This window comes from Physcomitrium patens, chromosome 11 (genome assembly GCF_059467195.1).
Source record: "Physcomitrium patens ecotype Gransden chromosome 11, ASM5946719v1, whole genome shotgun sequence".
In the NCBI taxonomy this organism is placed as follows: Eukaryota; Viridiplantae; Streptophyta; class Bryopsida; order Funariales; family Funariaceae; genus Physcomitrium; species Physcomitrium patens.
Genome location: NC_143420.1, coordinates 8,037,769 through 8,058,363, shown reverse-complemented (window position 1 = coordinate 8,058,363; position 20,595 = coordinate 8,037,769). Strand labels below are relative to the sequence as shown.

At 39.1% G+C, this 20,595-nt stretch overlaps 4 protein-coding genes across 7 annotated transcripts; 3 read left to right on the top strand and 1 right to left on the bottom strand.

Moving 5' to 3' along the window:
* Nucleotides 1-2,803: 2,803 nt before the first annotated feature.
* On the top strand, nucleotides 2,804-4,238 carry LOC112288457 (nuclear transport factor 2B). Its single transcript, XM_024532636.3, has 2 exons — nucleotides 2,804-3,344; nucleotides 3,898-4,238. Exons 1-2 carry the CDS (start codon nucleotides 3,048-3,050, stop codon nucleotides 3,970-3,972), a joined length of 372 nt encoding a protein of 123 aa, XP_024388404.1. The 5' UTR covers nucleotides 2,804-3,047; the 3' UTR covers nucleotides 3,973-4,238.
* A 1,057-nt stretch (nucleotides 4,239-5,295) lies between these two features.
* LOC112289084 (NADPH-dependent codeinone reductase 1-2-like) lies at nucleotides 5,296-6,363 on the top strand (the record flags this gene model as incomplete). Its single annotated transcript, XM_090253991.1, has 2 exons — nucleotides 5,296-5,406; nucleotides 5,503-6,363. Coding segments are annotated over 2 exons (396 nt in total), but the record flags the coding sequence as incomplete, so codon positions are not given.
* On the bottom strand, nucleotides 6,188-8,595 carry LOC112288207 (isoflavone 3'-O-methyltransferase 4). 2 transcript variants are annotated; one of them, XM_024532174.3, is made up of 4 exons: nucleotides 8,328-8,595; nucleotides 7,336-7,797; nucleotides 7,073-7,140; nucleotides 6,188-6,875 (listed from the first exon to the last, which is right to left on the bottom strand). In XM_024532174.3, exons 1-4 carry the CDS (start codon nucleotides 8,581-8,583, stop codon nucleotides 6,834-6,836), a joined length of 828 nt encoding a protein of 275 aa, XP_024387942.1. In that variant the 5' UTR covers nucleotides 8,584-8,595; the 3' UTR covers nucleotides 6,188-6,833. The 2 variants fall into 2 exon arrangements, with proteins under 2 accessions (XP_024387942.1, XP_024387941.1); XM_024532173.3 differs by having other exon boundaries at nucleotides 6,188-6,723.
* An 899-nt stretch (nucleotides 8,596-9,494) lies between these two features.
* Nucleotides 9,495-13,893, top strand: LOC112288206 (aspartyl protease APCB1). 3 transcript variants are annotated; one of them, XM_024532172.3, is made up of 11 exons: nucleotides 9,499-9,733; nucleotides 9,932-10,214; nucleotides 10,593-11,134; nucleotides 11,263-11,389; nucleotides 11,521-11,759; nucleotides 11,915-12,211; nucleotides 12,401-12,584; nucleotides 12,672-12,766; nucleotides 12,876-12,996; nucleotides 13,133-13,205; nucleotides 13,378-13,893. In XM_024532172.3, exons 2-11 carry the CDS (start codon nucleotides 10,158-10,160, stop codon nucleotides 13,467-13,469), a joined length of 1,827 nt encoding a protein of 608 aa, XP_024387940.1. In that variant the 5' UTR covers nucleotides 9,499-9,733; nucleotides 9,932-10,157; the 3' UTR covers nucleotides 13,470-13,893. The 3 variants fall into 3 exon arrangements, 2 of the variants coding, with proteins under 2 accessions (XP_024387940.1, XP_090110359.1); XM_090254233.1 differs by having other exon boundaries at nucleotides 9,926-10,214; XR_016505481.1 differs by lacking the exon at nucleotides 12,672-12,766 and having other exon boundaries at nucleotides 9,495-9,733; nucleotides 9,926-10,214; nucleotides 13,378-13,444.
* The last annotated feature ends 6,702 nt before the right edge of the window (nucleotides 13,894-20,595 follow it).

Genomic DNA, 20,595 nt, shown 5'->3' with positions numbered 1-20,595 from the left:
AAATTTAGCAAAGAAGGTTGATGCTTTTTATTGATGATATTTGTCAAAATCAAGATTAAGAATATAAATTTTTTCTTATAATAAAAACATAGTTCAAAAAAATTATATTTTATTTTCTATCTTTTTGAACTATGTTTTTATTATAAGAAATAAAAAACAATGATATAATTTTTTTATTATAAGAAAATTATATCATTGTTTGAAGAGAGTTGTAAAAGCTTCAACAATGATCAAATAATAGAGTAGTCTTTATGCCCTAGTATGGGACACTATTAATACCTGAAAAGACCTATCAACCACCTTTTAAAGAAACAAAGATGAAAATATGTAGCAAACACAATTAGCCGCATCTTATACTTCTTCAACATATGATGATTGTTTATTGTGGAACTTGTCCTTAGATGGGAGGTAATGTCACCAATATATATATTTATTTAGATAAGAAGTATTAAATAGAAAATAAGTGTAGGTAAATTTAATAGTATTTTATGACAAAGCTTCTTAAAAGTTTTACAAATGAATATTTTATTTTATACATGTTTGTAATTGATTGATATGTTAGAAACTTGGCCAAGAAGTTAGCCACGTATTACATGTATTAATAACTTGTGATTCAAGTTAACTATATAGTGCACATATAAAAAACTTATTTTGTAAGTTAAACATATATCTTATAAATTGGATACATGTCAAAGGTCCTATAGAATATTGCAACGTAGCTCTTTATTAGATAGTTTATATGAAGGCAAGAATAAAGTCTTCTTCATTCCTGTCAACATCTTTCTAGTCCTTCTTCTTATTTCAAGAATTTCTTGTCTTATTGTCTTTAGCAATAGCCATTCTTGTTTAATATTGTACTATATTTTGAGTGATTTTTTAGTCTTTTTAAGTGATTCAAGAATGTATTGATCTTTTAGTTCATTAAGATTCATATCTTTAATAATATATATGTATGTATATATTAAAAAATAAAATTCAAGTCTAAAAAATAAACACATATAAAAAAATATAGCTAATAACTTATTATTTTTTTAAATTGTATGTAAAGGCATAAAAATCTAAATCTTTATGAAGCAATAGAAACTATAGAATAATTTTTTAAAGATAAAATTAAAACTTTGATATGTAATAATATTCAATTTGTTGCTATAATCTTGACATATTAAGTACTTTAACAAATAAGTTATTCTTCTATGCATAAATATTTACATGTTATATTATTTTCATTACTAATAAGATAATTTGATAAATTTTATTAATACTATTTTATAAGCTTTAATGATAAAAAAATAAATTTAATCTTATTTTATTAATAAACAAACCACCAAATATATATCACAATATATTAAACCTAACCATCAAATTTTTATAGAAATTTTGTATAAAAACCAATAGTAGTTTTTTTAATCTGACAATTAGTATGTAAAATAATTAATAACATGATCCTTTGATAGCTAATTAAAAAATTTTACTACCAATTTACAATACCTCATCTAATTGCAATAGAAATTCAATACTAAGATTCTACAAATTGTACAATAAGAAATTTTTTTGTTATTCTATAATTAAGGTCATGTCTTGTTAAAATTTGAATCTCCTTGAACCACTACAAAATACTGCCCTAGTTGCAACCACATATAACATACTTAAGAAATTAATATCTAAATCTACAAGATAATAAGAAGATTTTATTTTTCAATAAATGACATCTGTATTTTAAATGTAATCTAAATAATTAAAAATAATTAAATTATATAAGATTGAATTTCTCACATATGCAAAGAATTGATTTCAAATAAAATTTTCTTATAAATATTCCATTTTTAGATTAAATAATTTTTAAAAAGTGTAAAAAATATAATTAAATAAAATTATCCAAAAGAAAATTCTATCAACACAAAATCAATTATGTATTTATTTATTTTTCTTTTTTGATAAAAAAACCATATAAGTTTCAAAAATTAATAAATCATAGTTTTTATTATTATTTTTATTGTATTTCTTACACATAGGATCTGTGTATTGTTGTGGTTTACCATTTCAGTTGAGTGATTGCTTGGACACATTTCTTGCTGCATAAAAATATAAAAAACATTTGCTAACAAAATATTTTATGTAATTTATTATATAAACTCTTAGAGAGCTTAATTAACATTTGGTCTCTAAATATAGAAGTTATCCTTTTCATTTTATTATTTATATTCTTATAATAGAATGGATAAGTAGACAAGCATGTAGATACAGGCGCCTTGTAAAACTATCACAAGTATAAAAGTAAAATACCATACACATACATATACAACATAGAAGATAACCCACGTTGCAAGAAGGAAAAGAAACACAGAATCATGCACTAACACACTCAGATAATACGAAAGCCTCGTGTTACAATATTTCCACTCACCTGGGCATTCGATAACAGAGACTCAATCTCACACACACACCAACACACAAACAGAGAGAGAGAGAGAGAGAGAGAGGGAGAGAGAGAGAGAGAGGGAGAGCGGTGGTGAACAATGACCATATTCTGATAAGGTGAGAGCACCACGGAATAACTGTTGCAAAAGATCCCCATTTAAACACACACACACACACACACACACACAGAGCGAGAGGGAAGAAGAAGATTCAAGAGAATAGGGGAGATCATCCAGACGCGATCGACGCAGCGCTGGTTTCTAGACAAACAACAACAACAACAAATAACAAAAAAGTAAAATCCCACCCCCCCCTCCACCCCTGTTCCCAGTCAAGCCATGCCATGTCGCGTTGCCCCAGTCTGAGCTTCCCTCACTCACCCCGCATCGCCCTCACTTTGACGTGACTTCCACGCGCTCTCTCTCTTCTCTCTCTTTTGGGGAGATTGGCACTAACTATATGATGTGCTACCGAGTTCCTGCACCGGGAAGAGCTGGCACCAAAGCCCACAGTGCAGTGGAACTACTATTTCACACTCCTTCTCCACCCACCCACCCATTCATCTAGTTACTTAGTTAGATCACCCACACTCCTGATCAGACCGGAGGATCTCCCCATTCAATCCAGGCATGGACCTCGACACGCTGAGCCGGATGTTCGTGGAGCACTACTACAACACGTTCGACACCAGCCGAGAGACGCTGGCGGTGTGGTACCAGGAGCAGTCCATGCTCACCTTCGAGGGCAACAAGACGCAGGGCGCCGAGGCCATCAGCGACAAGCTCAATGCCTTGGGATTCCAGCAGTGCAAGCACAACATCTCCACTGTGGATTGCCAGCTCTCGGGCCCGTCCGGAGGTGTGATTGTGTTCGTGACTGGGAACCTGCAACTCCCCGATGAAGAACACTTGCTCAAGTTCAGTCAGGTGTGTGTATATGTGTGTGCGTGGGTTTCGGAACAGGTTGGAACGAAATGTGAATCTTCCGCACCGCAGTTGTGAAACCAAACAACCTTAGAAGTGTCAGTTTCATCTCGGGGAACTTTCGCATATACTGACGCTCTGTTTATTTTCTTATCTTTTCTCTCTTTCATTCTTCACCGCGTTCTCCTTTCACTGTTGAGGTGTTTGTTAATGCACCAACATTGCTATTTTTAAAATTTAAAGTTGTAACCATCGCTAAAAAAAATAGAAAACCTTGAGAATTGGGTAATGAGTGATGATCTCTTAGTTGAAGAGAAGACGGTTCCGTTAACAATTACTAGCAGATTCGATAGGAAGACGGCCTTCATCAGAATGCACAGAAAGCTTATTCTGTGTAGAAGTTGCTGAAGCCTGAAATTCTTGGTCAGTAGTTTCTGGCACTGCGAATGTGGTCACCACAAGGATTATGATCTGAGGTTTGCTAATTGGCAGTTAGGGCAGTCCCGAAAGTTTTCAAAATAACTCTCATGTTGCTGTTCTCACCTTTCTGCTGCAGATGTTCCACCTCATTCCCACACTCGAAGGAAGCTTCTACATCTTCAACGACATGTTCCGCCTCAATTACGCCTGAAGGATTCGGTCAACAACGGTTCAGATAGCTTGCTAGAATCACAAATAGAAACATGAATACTGTTTTGTTTACTCACAACTCTCAGAGACCTCAGAACAGCAACGTCTTTTAGCTATCACAAAAAACTTGTTAGTCACAAACTCCCAGACGTTTTGCTTCCATTCGATGTCCTTCTCTTCGGCGTCTGGATCATCTGGAAGATATTGTTAATTCCAGTTCCGCGAGGGACTGGATGTGATATTTCTAATTCAGGACAGTTATAACCAGTAGTCTCTCGACGGTGCCGTTCAATGGGAAAAACATCCATGAAAACTCTCAGTTGAAGTATACATGAAAGACCATTATTCTGAAACTGGTGGGACCGTAAGTAGCTATCGAAGGTCCCTATTGTCAACATTGAATGGGTGGGGCCTCATTGTATTGTGCTAGACTTGTTGCTTAGGCTGTGGCTTTTGACTGGAGACTGAGAATTAAGGGTGACATGAAGCCCCACAAAAGGAAACGCCCACTGACAATGTCATCAGCTATTGTGAATAAGTGTGTGCCACCTCATCACCGAGCTCAGAGAAAGTCTAACTTGGAAGCACATCCACAACACGAAAATTTAGTTGTATTAGAAACATAATTATTTCAGGTTGAACCACGATGGTTGTCTTATGCGCATTAAATTATTGCACATATACAACACAAATCACAAATTTAGCCAAGATGATCAATGAAATTACAAAATAACACATGCCATAAGAAAACTTTGTAATATATGTATAACGAACAAAGATTACAGTTTTAGATCTTTCGTTATAATTCAAAGTTAAATTTTGATTCCATTTCAAATCCATCTTCCAATTTCCAAAATGTCAATGCAACATATCATTCCTGTCTTGTTAAATCTAAACTTTAATGACTAAAAAATGAAAAATAAGTGTACCCATTTTTTGGAACTCATCCCAAATTACCCCAACTTGGTCTCAACTATGTCAAAACAGTAACTCAAATGAAGTTTAAGATCCAATTCAAATTTGAGACAGAATACTCTTGTTAACATGGGGAAGAATCTCTGTCGGCGTGGTGAACTACCGACAAGCGAAGCCTGATTCTTTCATCATTTTGCTCCCCAACTGCCAGAACCGACTGCGTGTCATGTGGCTGCCATAATTGATAAATGGCAAATGAGCCGGACGAGCAATCACGCTGACAGCTAACTTGGGCTTGAGTAGTTTCAACGACTTGCACGAGAAAACCGAAGTTGCTATCGTCAATGCCAAAAACGTAAAGGAAACAAATCACATACTCAATATAGGAAACTCGTTAAGGCTTTGATATTTACGTTTATTTCTACAGATGGGTTACCGACATGTTGACACGGCCAGCGGGTACCACGATGAGGTTTTGTTGCGCGAAGCACTTGAAGATGCTTTAAGGATTCAGAATTGGTGACGAGGGAGGAGATGTCTGTGACCACGAAGCTTGCGCCGGACGACATGCTTCACTTTGCTTCTAATAACTGATGAGAATCCCCTCGTGCAGTAATACCTTAGCTTCTGGCAATCCAGTGCACTGGGCTTCGTTTACCTGTTCATCACCCACCGACCTCTCGGATTGAAGAAGGGCTCGAAGGTGCCGCTCACGGAGATCAGCATATTACCCTTTGAAATGCGCAGCACAAGGGCTACTCTGGAGTACTGTGTGCAGCAAGGCTTCACAAAGTGCGTTGGAGTCGGCAATTTCAGCGTTTCGTCTCTTCAGGAACTTATCTTCTTCGCTCAATTACCACCAGCTGTTAACCAAGAAAGTATTCCATCTCGTACAATCTAATGCAGACTACCACGTTATGGGGTTCAAGACTACAGTAACAATGTGAAGTTACTCTAGATGGGTTCCATTAACTCTTCTAGAGGTGGATTGGCAACCTCGGTGGCAGCAGAAACGATTCCGGGAGTACTCTATGAGCATGGGTATCGTTGTGGAAACGCGGCCTCCGTTTGGAGCTCCTGGCTTGTTGTACAGGACTGATGATTTACTCTCTAAATTTGTTCAGAAGAAAATTGCAGAGAAACATCTGAAGATCACTGCCCCGATAAGTGAGTTTGTTAGGTCATTTTTCGCTGCTCCCAGGGTTTACGATATGACCGTTAACGTGATAAGTTAACTGTTCGGGGATCTTTAATGTCCTTGGTTGTCTTTGTTAACTGAAAAGCAGGAGACACATTCAAACTTTGCAAAATTCCAACTAATGGATGCAATGGTTAGAATCACCTTTGACCACAAACAGCTGTCCCTTGTTCTCATGTTTTTCTTGTACTTCAACAACTAGTGCGCATATATATATATATATATATATCGAGAGAGAGAGAGAGAGAGAGATTATAACAAACAGCCACCATGGATGACTCGTAGTCATTGTTGAGCATTAGAAGAAACTTGTCAAAGAAACGAAACTAATTTTCAAGGCTTCATGGCTTCTATCACATACATGTAATCTAACTTCACGAATGTGATATTTGTGAAGCCAGATGTTGTGGCAAGGTTCTCCCATTCCTCTGCATCTCGCTCACGCCCGTGCGCGGAGACCGCCATCATGGTAATATCTGCTTCGAATGCACACATGTCGTCCAGAGACGACTCTCGCAAGAGGGTGGTGGCGGGCAGCACGGCATCGACCATGATCACACGCCCGCGAGATGGCAGAGCTTTGTGGCAATTCATCAGGATTTGGATATTGAGTTCATCGTCCCAGTCATGAATAATGTTCTGAAAAAAAATCAATCCAAGGTTCAATGATCCTTAAAGTGGGTTAAGTTATTACTGGCACAAACGGATCGTGGTCCAACAGAACGTTTGATTGCGTTTTGTTTCAGCGTCTAAGGTCTGAGAAAAGCCTCCCATTGTAAGCGCTTTCGTCTCTGGAAGATCAGGATTACCCACATACAGGAGCTCAATCGGGACCTTCTCCTGCTGCTCTGGTTATAGAAATTGTCTCGTGCAATCTGAACTGAATACCACAATTATGAATGCACAGAAGCTCCAATTTGAGCTACAACAATATTAAATTACCGACTCATTTATAGAATGGAAGATCTGAATGACGAAGAAACCAAACCTTTAGGAAGAAAGCATCGCAGTCAGGCGGAACGCTTTCAAACATATCTCCAGCGATGTGCTCCACACCTGCAGGGCTTTGAATCAATGTTGTTACTCCCTTTCTAAAGGCTCTAGGAATTGACTAAAATTTGGTGATTAGCGTAGCTGCTTGGGTGTATAGGTCCGTTTATGAAACCTCTCGAATAAGCTGTTCCTCTCTGTGCAAGTCTCTCCTCGGGCCTTCTACTATTTTGTGGTTGGAATGAGACTTGGAAGATGTACCTTCGCGTTGTGGAGCATGGGCGATCACATGCGGCAAATCGAAGTTGATGCCCTGGATGTGGGGATATTGCTCAACAATTCTGCCAATAGTGGTGCCGACACCGCCACCCACATCCGCCATGCGCTGCACGTCCTTGAACCCCTCGAACTTCGCCAGCATGAGGTCCACGAGCTGGTGGCTGTGGTCAGTCATTGCTGCCTGAAACACATTGCTATAGTCCGGATTTGCAGCACAGTACTGAAACTGGTGCTTGCCACCGTGCGCCATGGCGAACGGCACCTTGGATTCCAGCACAGCCGCAGTGAGGTGCTTGCATGATTCGATAAACTCTTGACCGAGACTGGTCAGCAAGACGTAGTTCGCCATCGTTCCCTCGGGTAGGTTCCGTATCAGAGCGCTCGACATGGGCGTCAGCCGGAAGGTCCGGCGCTTGTCATGTCTCGCCTCTTCCTTGAACACTCCTGAAAATCATTACCAACCCATGCAAAACAAACCGTGAGATTCATTTTTTTACTACATCGAACGCGAGTTCAACACAATTGCATTACTCAGTTCGATTGCATGACTTTCAGATAATCGCACTGCGCTCGGGAGAATGGTTAATTCTGCTGTGTGGGAATAGAGGGATGTAAAAATATTAAAGAAATTAAATAAAAATTGCAAAAATTAAAACGAATTTGTTCATAACAGCAGATTCTAACTGCCCAAAAGTACACAAAATAATTTACACAATGATAACATACAAACTAGTCGGAAACAGAAATCAATGTATCCTGACCAGAAGCCAGTACGTGCATAGACATTCTGTGACCACTTCTAACTCTACCTCTCTGACGATTCATATAAAACAGGAAAGTGAAACAGATAATAGACTGAAAACAAAAACTCGACTGAGATCAGTGACCAGTGCTGGAAAACTGCATAGCGAGCAGCTGTAACCAACAAGCTTTCGCGTTTCTGCTCATCTGCAGCGGCTACAGTGCAGTCTAACCTTTGAAGGACAAAACACGGAGGAGGCGCTCGAGGTTCTTCGAGTTGGGCTGACTGGGCCTGTTGGGCATGCGGGCGACGATCTCATCGGCAGAAAGCGAGCGGTGGCCTTCTTCAGCTGCGGTGGCCAGGACCTCGGCGACTTGCATTTTCACGACGGCATTCAGAGCTGCAGGAAACACTACGCTCACTGCAAGCCCTAACACCTCCAGCTGCGCCTTCGCAAGCTCCTCGATCGCGCGGCCTTCCAGATCCATCTTCGCGACCTCCCCTCACGATTCCAGCAACAATGGCCGACAATCGCTTTAGATAAGATTCAGCTTCACATCGATTGCTGTCGCTCTGCTCATTCCCTGTGGCCATCGAGCGTCCATAGGCGTCGATCGCCGTCGTTGTCGTCGTCATCAATTGGCCTCGTCATTTTTACAGTCGTCAGTATCGTCAGTGTGGTCGTCAGTTTCGTCGGCGTAGTCACCATTCCATCTGTGTTGTATGTGGATGTGATATCTATTGCTGAGTGTGTTATGAAATAATATTGAGGAATTAGAATGGAACGATTGATGTTTCTGTTTAACAATGCTGGTAAATGATGATATGAATCATGGAATTGAATGATCCAACAAATCAGTGGATGGGTTGTGATTGTTGTGTAATACAGTGTGACTAACAAATGAGAAGTTCTTTAAAAATATTGATGACAATATTGTGTAGTTGTGCAACTTTTTATTTAAGCTGAACCAGAGTGACAAAAGAGCCATTTTGTACTGGGAATGAGCCATGTAAAAGTTCACTCAGAAGCCAAGTTTTATCATCAACATGAAAATATTTTCTTTTTCTTTTCTTTTCTTTCCTTTTTGAAATATTGTTACTAGAATAATTAACTAAAAAATATCCTCTTTATTTGATCTTGACCATGACTCTAAGTGTAAGTCAACCTCACCATCTCAATGCATTAAATTTGATTTATTTTAACAGAATGAGTTGAAATTAAAAAAATAAAACATAAAAAGAAATACAATATGTCTTATAGTCCCTTCACTCAGTTCTGCTTCAGTGTCAGCTGAAGTTGTAAGGTAAGGTTCCAGTACAATTCTCTGCCTTGACTAAACAAAACTTGGTCTCAGCACTTGACAGAAATGATGCATGAAAGCGAGTTTGCAGAGCAACGTCTTTCATTCCATCGCTTCAAGTCTCCTGCTCAGCTGAGATGGGGACGGTTGAAGTTGATGAAAGGGTTAAGCACCTTTGGCATCCTGGTTGCAGGCTTCACACTCACCATGACTCTCACGGAGAGTGAACCACAGGACATTTGAGAGGGTATCCGAGTGAGTCCAAGGGGGAGCATGCTGTGTGTCATGCTTATGCCCTCCGTTTGATCGTCCTTTCAGGGGTTTTATTCAACACAAGGTGTACGTTATCTCCCTCTTGTGTGTTTTGGTCGACTTGTGTCTTGATAATGTGTGTTCGCGTCAAACATGTTTTATGATCATGCATATTTGTAACGTTTTCTTTGAGTGTGGATGTGGGTAAAAATTGCTAATAGTATCATGCCGCTTGACTCATTTCTGAAGGTTTGGTTCTGCATGGTTTGTGAGTTAGTGCTAGGAATAAGAGCGATGGATGCCGGTGGAAACCAAGTAGCTGCGAACATGGCCTCTTCACCCGCAGAAGAAGCTCAGGCCTGGACGATTTGCATCAACATTCAAGATCTGGGTTCCTGAAAAGCAGTTTGGAGAATTTTGAGCTGCACTACACTGAGAACGCACTACTGCCACGGCAAGGTTAACCAAGCCCAAGACCAGCTGTGTGTGTTTGTGTGTGTTTTGGTAATATGCATCATCGGAATCTTCGAGCTCGGCGTCGGCAACAAGAGGACGAGGCTAATGAGGTGAAGTTCACAAGTAAATGTGTAGATTTATTGATTGATTGATTGTTTGATGCATTATAAATCAACAACTTAGCAAATCTGGAACCCTCACAGAAATATGAAGGTATGTGAATATATATATATATATATATATATTTGCTGGTGGGTCTTCCATTGGCATAACGAGTCATGTCAAAAACGAACAGTGAGCAGACACAAAAGCGAGGAGCACTTTGTGTAGGAATGTGGTTTGCAAAGAGCTGTGCTTCTGGTAGGTTTGGGGTTCGATGCTGCTAGTGTCTTATAAAAAGTGAAGGGATTGTCAATCAGATTGCGTAAGTCACTCAATGAACTCTGGGGACACATATGATTATCTCATGATGCTGATGTTGTGTGCAGTGTTCTGCTTTAGAGTCGGGACATCAACATTGCACACGAAGCCCAATTTTTTTCATTTTGTGTGTTCTGCTGAGTATCGTGAGTTGGAACATGCTGAGATTCTGGAGTCCGCTATTCAACAAACAACAACAGGTACAAATGCAAGCATCGACAAACCAAATTCGAGCTGTTGTCTTCGAACTATTCAGAGCCAGTAACAGAACTTATGCGCATCGAAACCTATTGCGCCGTCGAACAAGACAAAGAAGACATTTACTCAAGTCGACATCGCAGGAGATTTACCCTGATGAAGATGAGCGTGAAGAGTGCCCTTTCAATGAACCAGAAGTTGATGAAACTCCTCCCCTAGGATCTGAATCCTCCGCTCACAGGATGGCTCGATCGGGGAGGAAGGGAAACAAGGGAAACAAGCCGGACAAGCCGAAGAGAAGTTCCAGTTCTAGGATAACTTATGATGGTCCTGAACCTCGCCAACGGACAGCTCATGGAACTCTGGGGCAATGGCAAGTTCTCGGTGGAGATCGTATCTCTGATTTAGACATGTGGGTACCCCTCGCATGCTGCCATTGCATTACGTAACCGCATTCGGCTCAATTAGTCAAGAAGATAGGATTTGGTTGGGATTGATCCTTGCAATTGAACGCACAGACTGTGATTATTGTTTTGGCAGACATCCATTCTTCGTTAAGGTACCGATAGGACTCGGTAAAGAACGGCAGGAGTATTACATGCATATTGACACTGGGAGTGGCATCAGCTGGGTTAATTGCAAAGGTAGGGGACCGATTACGACGGAGGTGAGTGTGCCTTCTATTTGCATTCAACCTCTTTGCATTGATCCCTTTTGTGATCTAGCATTCTGAACAATCAGTGATGTAACACCAATATTATCACATGTTTAAGCATGTAATGTTTGTGGTTCCTATAGGGGCCACACGGACTCTTCAAACCTAAAGCAGACAGCTACGTAAACTGCAAGAAACAGGAAGAATTTTGCAAGGGGTTTCAAGATGGGGAAGAGCACCGTTGTGATAAGAAGCACCATTTTCGGTGCATATTCGACACTCAGTATGGTGATGGGCTGATCATAGAGGGATACATCGTGATGATAGACTTGATCTTCGACTTGAGTGATGGTTCTGAATCGCAGGCCGATGTTGCTTTCGGGTGCGCATCTACTTGCCCTAAGTTTCAAGTCGTCAAGAACACTCCACACTTAAGTGTTAAGATTGCATCGAGCTTCTCTATAATGTACGATGGTTCTGTGATCTTTGAATAAGTTTAACGTTTGAACGATTTGTAATCAAATACTATCGCCGCAGGTGTGCGGATAAAGTGAACGATGAAGAAACGAAGAAGCTAGGCCAAAACACCGCGCTCACAGATGGACTAATAGGTTTAGGTCCGCATCCAGGAAGTTGGCTTCATCAATTGAACATGTTGGGGTACATCTCAGAATACGTGATTGCAATATGCTTCGAACCAGACCTTGGGAAATCAAGACATGCAGCTATAGGCCCTGAATTACCAGAACCAGCTGGTTTCCTCTCATTCGGAAACCCATATTCCGCGCAAGCTGAGAGCACCATTTGGACAGCCAACATTCCATCTCCTGAAGAGTACGCTAATCCCCACCCTCATGAAGCGAATTCGACGAATTTGCAGTGAGCTACTTGTTTGCATTGATAACCAAACCCTTCACTTGTGGGTGAAGTCCACACGAGTATTCCAAACACGAAAAAGATGAGACTTGCGCTCAAAAGGAACAGTTAAGAGCGATTAACTTGTGAGACGACGGTTGTTTCCAGGTACTACGACGCCATGTATACGGGAAGGCTCGTTTCAATCAGATATCGGGATATTGTTATCCAGCTGAGGGGGAACGAGAAAAAACGGAAGAGAGATCATCCAGAAGGGGTGCAAATGGGTTTCGACACTGGCAGCGACCTGACGTACTTAACAAGGAAGACCTTCGACGCATTTGTAACCATTGTGAGTTTCAACTTTGCGCCGTTTGTACATGAAGTTTATACGTGCATTAACGTTGTCAATTGATGCCCATTGGTATGTAGAGTGCAGCTTGATGAAGAGGCCAAACACTTGGGATATGAAATTACGAGAGATGCAGACGAATTTGTGAAAGACGAACAGAGAAAATGCTGGAGAAAGAAAAGGTGGATTTGCTAATTTGGTGATGATTTCTCTCTGTTGAAAGATGTCTGTGTAGTCCATGCTTCCATGCTAATTGTGACTACAAACATTTCAAAAAATCTTGAGATGTAGTGGTGGAGAAGAACCTTCAGTGGAGGATTTCGGAGACATGATCCTGGAGTTTGCAACTTTTGCCGAGGACGATACTAAATCTGAATTGGTCATCAACCCGAAGTACTACATCACTTCAGAGGTGTGTATGAGACTGAACTGATTAATACTTGCAATGTGCTCGTTACGTTTCCAATGAAATTTGTGGACGTCGACATAAGGAACTCCAAAAGAAACCATGTTACTAGATCCATCTCAGTTTCAATGACACATTGCAGGGCTCTGGAAGACAGCATAGAACTTGCTTCAATATGCTGAAGGAAACGGAGTTCGATTTTGGCAATCTGGGAGGTATTTTAGTTGATAAGTTCGAGCAACTATTTCATAACATTTCTCCGACGTACTTTTGGTACATCTTTCTACATTTGTGCAGATTTGGCAAGCCTCAATTTCATGAGATAATATTAACTATCAATTGAAAGTTGGAGAAACTAATTCCATGCATGTGGTGGTGGATTTATAGCGGAAGTTATGAGAGGTCACTTGCTCCTTTTCGACAATGAGCTCAATCGAATAGGGTGGCGTAGAGTTGACTCTTGCAGCAGAGTGCTATGATTCACACATTCGACGGTATAACCTTCCCAAGGATTGCTTCCATCGATATCAGATAATAAAATCCTGATGCATGTGCTCGTAGAACCTGTACATTAATCGGCAATTCAACAAATTCAGTAATAGATTTTGGAAGACGCCCACTGACCAAGGAATGCATCGTTGGAATGTGCTCGTCATCTATGAGAGCAATGCTTGCATACGATGAATAGATTTTATTCACTGGCAAATGTTTTCAAAGGGGCATGTTTTATCGTATGGGCAAAAAAACACGCGCTTCCCACAAAATCCACAAGCATAGGCTTCATTTTGCAAGTTTTCAGTATTAAGTACTAAGGAACATTGCCAAACTCATGCGTCCACTCAATGTATCTTGATATACTGGAATAATATGCTAACGACCGAGCCGCAGGTAGTTATCACCAAACCGAAGTGATTTCCTCAAACTTTTCCTTACAAGCAACACCAATGGAGATGAATCCCATAGGAGTACATCCTTCAGCCAAATTGATACCAATCACATTTGGATGAATAAACCTGTATGTTGACCATTCGTCCATAAGAGCTTTCATACTATAGAGAATGTTTAGAAAGACACAAGAGTAATAGTAAGTCATACACACACACAAGAGTAGTAGTAAGTCATACATACAAGAGGGTTTCTAAGGAGAGAGCTTCACACACACACACATCTAATGATCTGGTTGTGTCTCGTATACAAAAAGAGAAAAGAGAGGAGAGGATAAACAATACTTCTCCACTAGACTCTAAATACTATAGCTTTAGTATTTACTATAGTCTACAATAACTATTATGGAGAGCACCGGCTACATTTAATGATCTCAATACTCCTCCTCGTTCATCATAATATTTACATAATATAAAATTTGTATAGAATCATGATCTATACTTTTCTGTGATCTTGCAAGATCAAGAATTGTTGCCTCATTAAAACCTTATCTAGGAAAACCTTATTTTATTTAAGGACAAAACTATAGATGAAGGAAAAAGAGTACAACATCATTTTCTTTAATTATTTAAAGATCTCATTAACTTTCATATTCAAGAAAAGCAAGTCGTCGCATACCAATGCCATAAGTAAGTCGACGATGGTTGCTTAATGGAAGAGCTTTGGTGAAGAGATCAGCAAGGTTATTTGTAGATTCAATTTTCTTAATTATAAGTGCTTGATCAGTAATCAAGTCATGAGTATAACTAAAATACTTTAAATCAATATGCTTTGTCTTGTCGCCTTTAATGAAACCAACTTGCATCTATACAATACAAGCACTATTATCTTCATGGAAGATAGTTGGAGAATCATCATATGAAAATCCACAAGTTGTTTGAATGAATTTATGAATTGATCGCAACCAAATACATTCTTGAGATGCTTCATGTAAGGCAATAATTTCTGCATGGTTGGATGAAGTTGCAGTTATTGTTTGTTTCACTGATTTCCATGATATTGCAGCTCCATGTCTTAAAAATATATATCCTGTTTGAGATTTAGCTGTTGCAATATCAAATTTATATCCTGCATCACAATATCCAACCAATTTTGGATCTCCAGATTTTGTGTAATATAATCCCAAGTCTTCAGTACCTTTTAAATAAGGTAATAAATGTTTGATGTCATTCCAATGTCGTAGTGTTGGAGGTGCACTATATCTTGCAAGAACACTAACTACAAATGCAATATCTGATCTTATAGATGTAGCTAAATACAAAAGTGCTCCAACCGCTGCGAGGTATGGATATTGGTCTCGCAATATTTCTTCCTCTTCGCATGGACGATATGGATCATGACCATCACGACCACGTCCAACCATTGGTGTGGACAATGGATAAGCATCAATCATATTAAATCTTTACAAGATTCGTCTAATATACGTTAGTTGGTAGAGAAAAATGCTACCATCTGTAAGATGCATAATCTGAAGACCAATGCAAAAAGTTATTTTTCCTAGCATTTTCATCTCAAATTCACATATAAGTAGGTTTATAGCTGTAACACATGCAGATGTAGTGCCCACTAGGTTAAGATCATCAACATATATAGCGATGATCACAAAACCAGTTTTATCTCGTTTGATAAATAAACAAGGGATTAATGGATTACTTATAAAATTATTTGTAATTAAATAATCTCAAAGACGTTGATACCACATTCATTCAGATTGTTTTAAACCATACAAGGCCTTACATAATTTAATACCACGATATTTTCCTAGAGTAGGTTGATTTGAGGTTCCTGTTTTTAAGCCAAGTGGAACTTTCATATAAATATTTGCATTAAGAGAACCATATAGATATGTAGTAACTACATCCATTAGATGCATCTCAAGGGTGGCATGAACTATCATTCCAATAATATATCGAAATGTAATTGAATCCATGACTGGAGAATATGTGGATTCATAATCAATGCCAAATCATTGAGTAAATCCTTCAGCAACAAGACGAGCTTTATAGCGGGTTATTTGGCCTTGAGCATCTCGCTTCCATATTAATATCATTTTATATCCCACAGGGCGAGATGTAAGAGTATCTATAATTAGACCAAAAACTTTTCTCTTACGCAAAGAGGCATACTCCTCCTCAATAGCAGTTTTTCATTTTGACCAATCTGAGCGATGCATCGCCTCTTCGATGGTTTGAGGTTTAGGATCATCTTCCTCACACAAAAGGGCTTCTATAATCATATATGCAAATGATTTATTTATCGTAATAGATGGTCTGTCCCAAATATCATCTGTAGCACAATACAAAATAGATAATTCTTTACTCAACTTGTTCTTATTTCTTCAAATTCTAAGATTGTTTTTCATAGGAATTGAAGGTACATTATGCATGGATATATCATCATGAATTGGTAGTCCTGCAAGATGAGTGGTAATTTCTTGAGAAGTAATACCAGGATTAGTTAATTTTATAGCTTTCTTCTTATGTGGTTGCTTATCTGGTCCATGAGTTCTTTTAGTTGTTGTTGTTATAACTTGAAGTATTGTAATCAATGGCACTGCAATCTGAGCAGGTGCATTCTCAGCCTCATTAATAGGAACTCTTGTAATTCTAGGTGCATCATTGAAGCCATCAAGTGTTTCATCCGCGATTCATTTTAAATGCAAAATCTTAGCAATTTCAGTTTCTACCAAAGATGTCATAAGATCGGGATTCATTGTAAACGTTTCTGGTGCTTCAAATATGAGTACTTTATTTCTTTGTTGATTGGATACTCCTCCTCAAAGAGATGGGAATACATTTTCTTCAAAACGACAATTTTACAAACATGCACGTAATAATGTGCCAGTTGATGGATCAACAATACAAATAATGCTTGGTGAATCAAAACCAACATATATGCCTTCTTGTTGATGAGCTCCAATGGTACGCCGTTGAGGTTCTGGTACTCAAATCCAAGCACGGCAACCAAATACTCGTAAGTGAGATACATTTGGAACACGACCCAAAATGAGCTCATGTGGTGAAACAATTTCAAGAGAAGAAGGGCGGAGGCATATTAATGCTGCAACATGTAAAACTGCATGACCTCACATAGATGCAGGTAGATTTGCATGAAGGAAGAGTGGTCGGATAACAAGTTGTATACGCTTTATAAATGACTTTGCAAGTCCATTTTGAGCATGTTCATATAGAACACAATATGTCAACTCGATTCCTGTTGTAGTACAATAGTCTTCAAAAGACTTTGATACAAATTCTTTTGCATTATCCATACGCAATGTTTTTATAGGATAATCAGGAAAATGTGCCCAAAAGCGAATAAGCATAGATATAAGATTGACAAATACCATGTTTTGAGTTAATAATAATGAAACATGTGATTGTTTACTTGATGCATCAACAAAGACCAAAAAATAATGAAATGGTCTTGATATTGGATTAATAGGACCACAAATAGTATCATGCAATCTTTCAAGCATTGGTGGTAATTCTTGTGGAAGTTTTCAAATTGAACGCCAAGTAATCATTTTACCTTGCATGCATGCACGACATAATTCCATAGAGATTACATCTTGAGGCTTTAAATTGTGCCGAGTTATACATGGAATGATCTTTCTAAATAATGTGGATCCTGGATGTCCCAATCGTCCATGCCAGAGAAAAATACGACTCTCTGAGATAGATGATGCAAAATTAAATATAATGGGAGGCCGAATCACAATTCGGTATAAACCATTTTTTGTAGAAAAAGCTTTTTCAACAACTTTATGATTCTTCACAAGAACCAAAACCTCTTTTTTATTTAAAGTGGCGGTCGAGAGGTGATAACCATTAATACGCAAATCTCGGTAGCTCATCAGACTCCGAGGTGCTGAGGGTGCAAACATCGCATGTTTACATTTTATGATGGAACCCACAGGTAATTTTACCATCGTTGTGCCCTCTTAGAAACAAAACGCATTTGCTCCAGCCATGGTCATCATATTTTTAGTTTGCCAAGTTAAAGATTTTTCAATAAAAAATCCTCTATCTCGCAAGATAGTATGTGTTGTTGCAGAATCAATGAGCGCATCATTTGATTCATCATTAAAGGTTCTATCATTCATATAAGCCTCTAAGTCATCAACACCAATTGAATCCATGGACGCATCCCATGGTATGAACTTCATGAGCCTCAGCTCGTAATTTCTTATTTTCTTGGAATATTTTAATAAAATATTGTGAAGTATAGCACGCATGTGCTAAATGTCCAATCATTCCACACTTATGGCAAGAATGCATCTCTGATTTTTGATTTCTACTATAATTAATAGTAGAACATTTATTCTTTCCATATGGGTAGAAATGGTCTTGACTATGACTACCCCTAATACTTATGAGCACATTTCCCATGTTTATATAATTTCTTCTTAGACTTTGAAATATTAAGTGCATGAGATTCTGGAACTGTAGTTCCAATAGGACGAGCTTCCGCATTGCGCAAGAGTAGCTCATTTTGCTTCTCTGCAAGAAGTAGATAAGACATGAGATCAGAATGACTCTGAAATTTCATATTCATATATTATTGTGCAAGCATAGCAGATACAGGACGAAATGTAGAGAGAGTTTTCTCAATCATTTCTTCTTCAGAAATGCTTTGTCCACATAATTGTAATTGTGAGACAATACTATACATTTTACTATTGAAAGCATTTAAATTTGGAAAATCCAAGACACGTAAATGTGTCCAATTATGACATACACATGGAAGAAAAATGGTCTTTTGATGATCAAACCTAGATTTAAGATTCTTCCAAAGTTCTACACGGTCTTCCATTTCCAAATATTGATGTTGTAATGCAGATACAAGATGACGACGAAGGAGAAGAAGTGTTTTCCAACGAATAGCAGGAAGTAAAGAAATACTTGTTGTAGGAGATTCTTCAAACATAATGGCATCCGAGAGTTGTTCTGCAAATAAATTTGTTTTTGCCATTTTTGTCCATAATAGATAATTGTTTCCATCCACATTCAATGGTGGAAATAAAAGAGCTTGAAAATGTTGGGATGCATTGGTAATAGTTGGAACCATAGTGGAAGCAGTTGAAGATGAAGCACTCATTATAAATAAATAGCAATAAGATGGCGGCAGCAGGCAGCAGTAGGGCAGCAGGGTAGCAATGGCGGGCAGTGGCAGATAGCAGCGGCGTTAGGGCAACGATGGCGGCGAGCATCAGCATCAGCGGTGATAGGGTAGTAGCAGCGGATTTGGCAGCAGTTTGGATACTGTTTGGCAGCTGTTTGGGGCGCAGCAAGGAGCAGGGAGCAAGCACAGGGCTAGATCAAGTATTCAGAGCAAGCAAGGCAGAGAGTGGAACAAGTGCTCTAAACAAGCATCTAATGTGTGAGGGGCCAATAAGAAGAACAAGATCATGACCCAGACACTGAGCAAGGGTAGCAACAAGTTTGAAGAGTCAAAGACTAGAGCAAAAAATTGTGATAGTGTGTAAAAGAGAATCGTGCTAATAAAGTGTTGAGAATTTTTAGAAAGACATAAGAGTAATATTAAGTCATACACACACACAAGAGTAGTAGTAAGTCATACACACAAGAGGGTTTCTAAGGAGAGAGAGCTTCACACACACACATCTATTGATCTGGTTGTGTCTCATATACAAAAAGAGAAAAGAGATGAGAGGATAAACAATACTTCTCCACTCTAAATACTATAGCTACAATATTTCCTGTAGTCTACAGTAAATATTATGGAGAGCGCAGGCTACATTTAATGATCTCAACACGTACAACTACCAATCAACCACATGGGAACCTGACTAAGGTAAAGGTCGTGAGCTCCAAATGACAATTAAGACAGGTATGCTACAAGCCATGATTACTATTAGTCACGCACAACTGCACACTTCCCTGAGTTTCAGATACATGGCTCACTGCAGTGACCCGCCAAAATCAACGAACACTTCCCAATCACGTAAAGAAGTTTCAATCTAAGCACATCAACTAGAAGTCGAGCTAATCCATAGCCTCTTCCTTGGGCATGTCCTGACCTAAAAGACACTGGGAACAGCACCGACATCCAACTTCCACAGGGGTGCAAAATCCCTCGCTCAACAAGCACACATTGGGTATCATCGGCCACCGCCATTGTCGGCAGAGGATTCCATGAACTCAAATGAGGCGTTAAATCGTGTTCCAGAAGTTTTGAATGGGACAACCCCAAATACATGTTCCAACTACACTGAAATTCACCAACTGAGACCATCAACTTCACCAGAATTCGACGGCCTTTGTTCCCATGGAGCTTGCAAAACATTATCACGCCTTCCTAGCCTTATTACTTTCACAGCGACTTCCTGCAGTAACTGAAACCACCTCACCTCAGTCCTATTCTAAGCCAAGAGCAAATGATAAGTAACCTTGCGTTGCGACCCTGCATTTCGTGTGCACATACCTTATCATTGGCATCCTCCTATTCATCAATAAGAAAGATCCTTGGTTGCACGAGGTAATCGGGTTAATTGCAGTGATTTAAAAGCAGGTAAATACAACAGCAATTGAATGATATCCTCTTAACGATCTTCACTGCAGTATATTACAGTTTTCGTTCTTGAAAAGAGACAATTTAATACTTGCTTCTTTGAATAGTTGATATTGTCTCTATGCT

What these genes read in the sequence shown, in the direction of transcription:
- LOC112288457 (XM_024532636.3), top strand. Translation starts at nt 3,048, where the DNA reads ATGGACCTCGACACGCTGAGCCGGATGTTCGTGGAGCACTACTACAAC. An exon ending in ACTTGCTCAAGTTCAGTCAG is followed by an intron (nt 3,345 to 3,897) that starts GTGTGTGTATAT and finishes TTTCTGCTGCAG; the next exon opens with ATGTTCCACCTCATTCCCAC.
- LOC112288207 (XM_024532173.3), bottom strand. Translation starts at nt 8,583, where the DNA reads ATGGATCTGGAAGGCCGCGCGATCGAGGAGCTTGCGAAGGCGCAGCTG. An exon ending in CCATGCTCCACAACGCGAAG is followed by an intron (nt 7,141 to 7,335) that starts GTACATCTTCCA and finishes AAAGCCCTGCAG; the next exon opens with GTGTGGAGCACATCGCTGGA. An exon ending in GCGATGCTTTCTTCCTAAAG is followed by an intron (nt 6,724 to 7,072) that starts GTTTGGTTTCTT and finishes ATTTTTTTTCAG; the next exon opens with AACATTATTCATGACTGGGA.
- LOC112288206 (XM_024532172.3), top strand. Translation starts at nt 10,158, where the DNA reads ATGCATCATCGGAATCTTCGAGCTCGGCGTCGGCAACAAGAGGACGAG. An exon ending in AAATGCTGGAGAAAGAAAAG is followed by an intron (nt 12,767 to 12,875) that starts GTGGATTTGCTA and finishes CTTGAGATGTAG; the next exon opens with TGGTGGAGAAGAACCTTCAG. An exon ending in CGATTTTGGCAATCTGGGAG is followed by an intron (nt 13,206 to 13,377) that starts GTATTTTAGTTG and finishes GTGGATTTATAG; the next exon opens with CGGAAGTTATGAGAGGTCAC.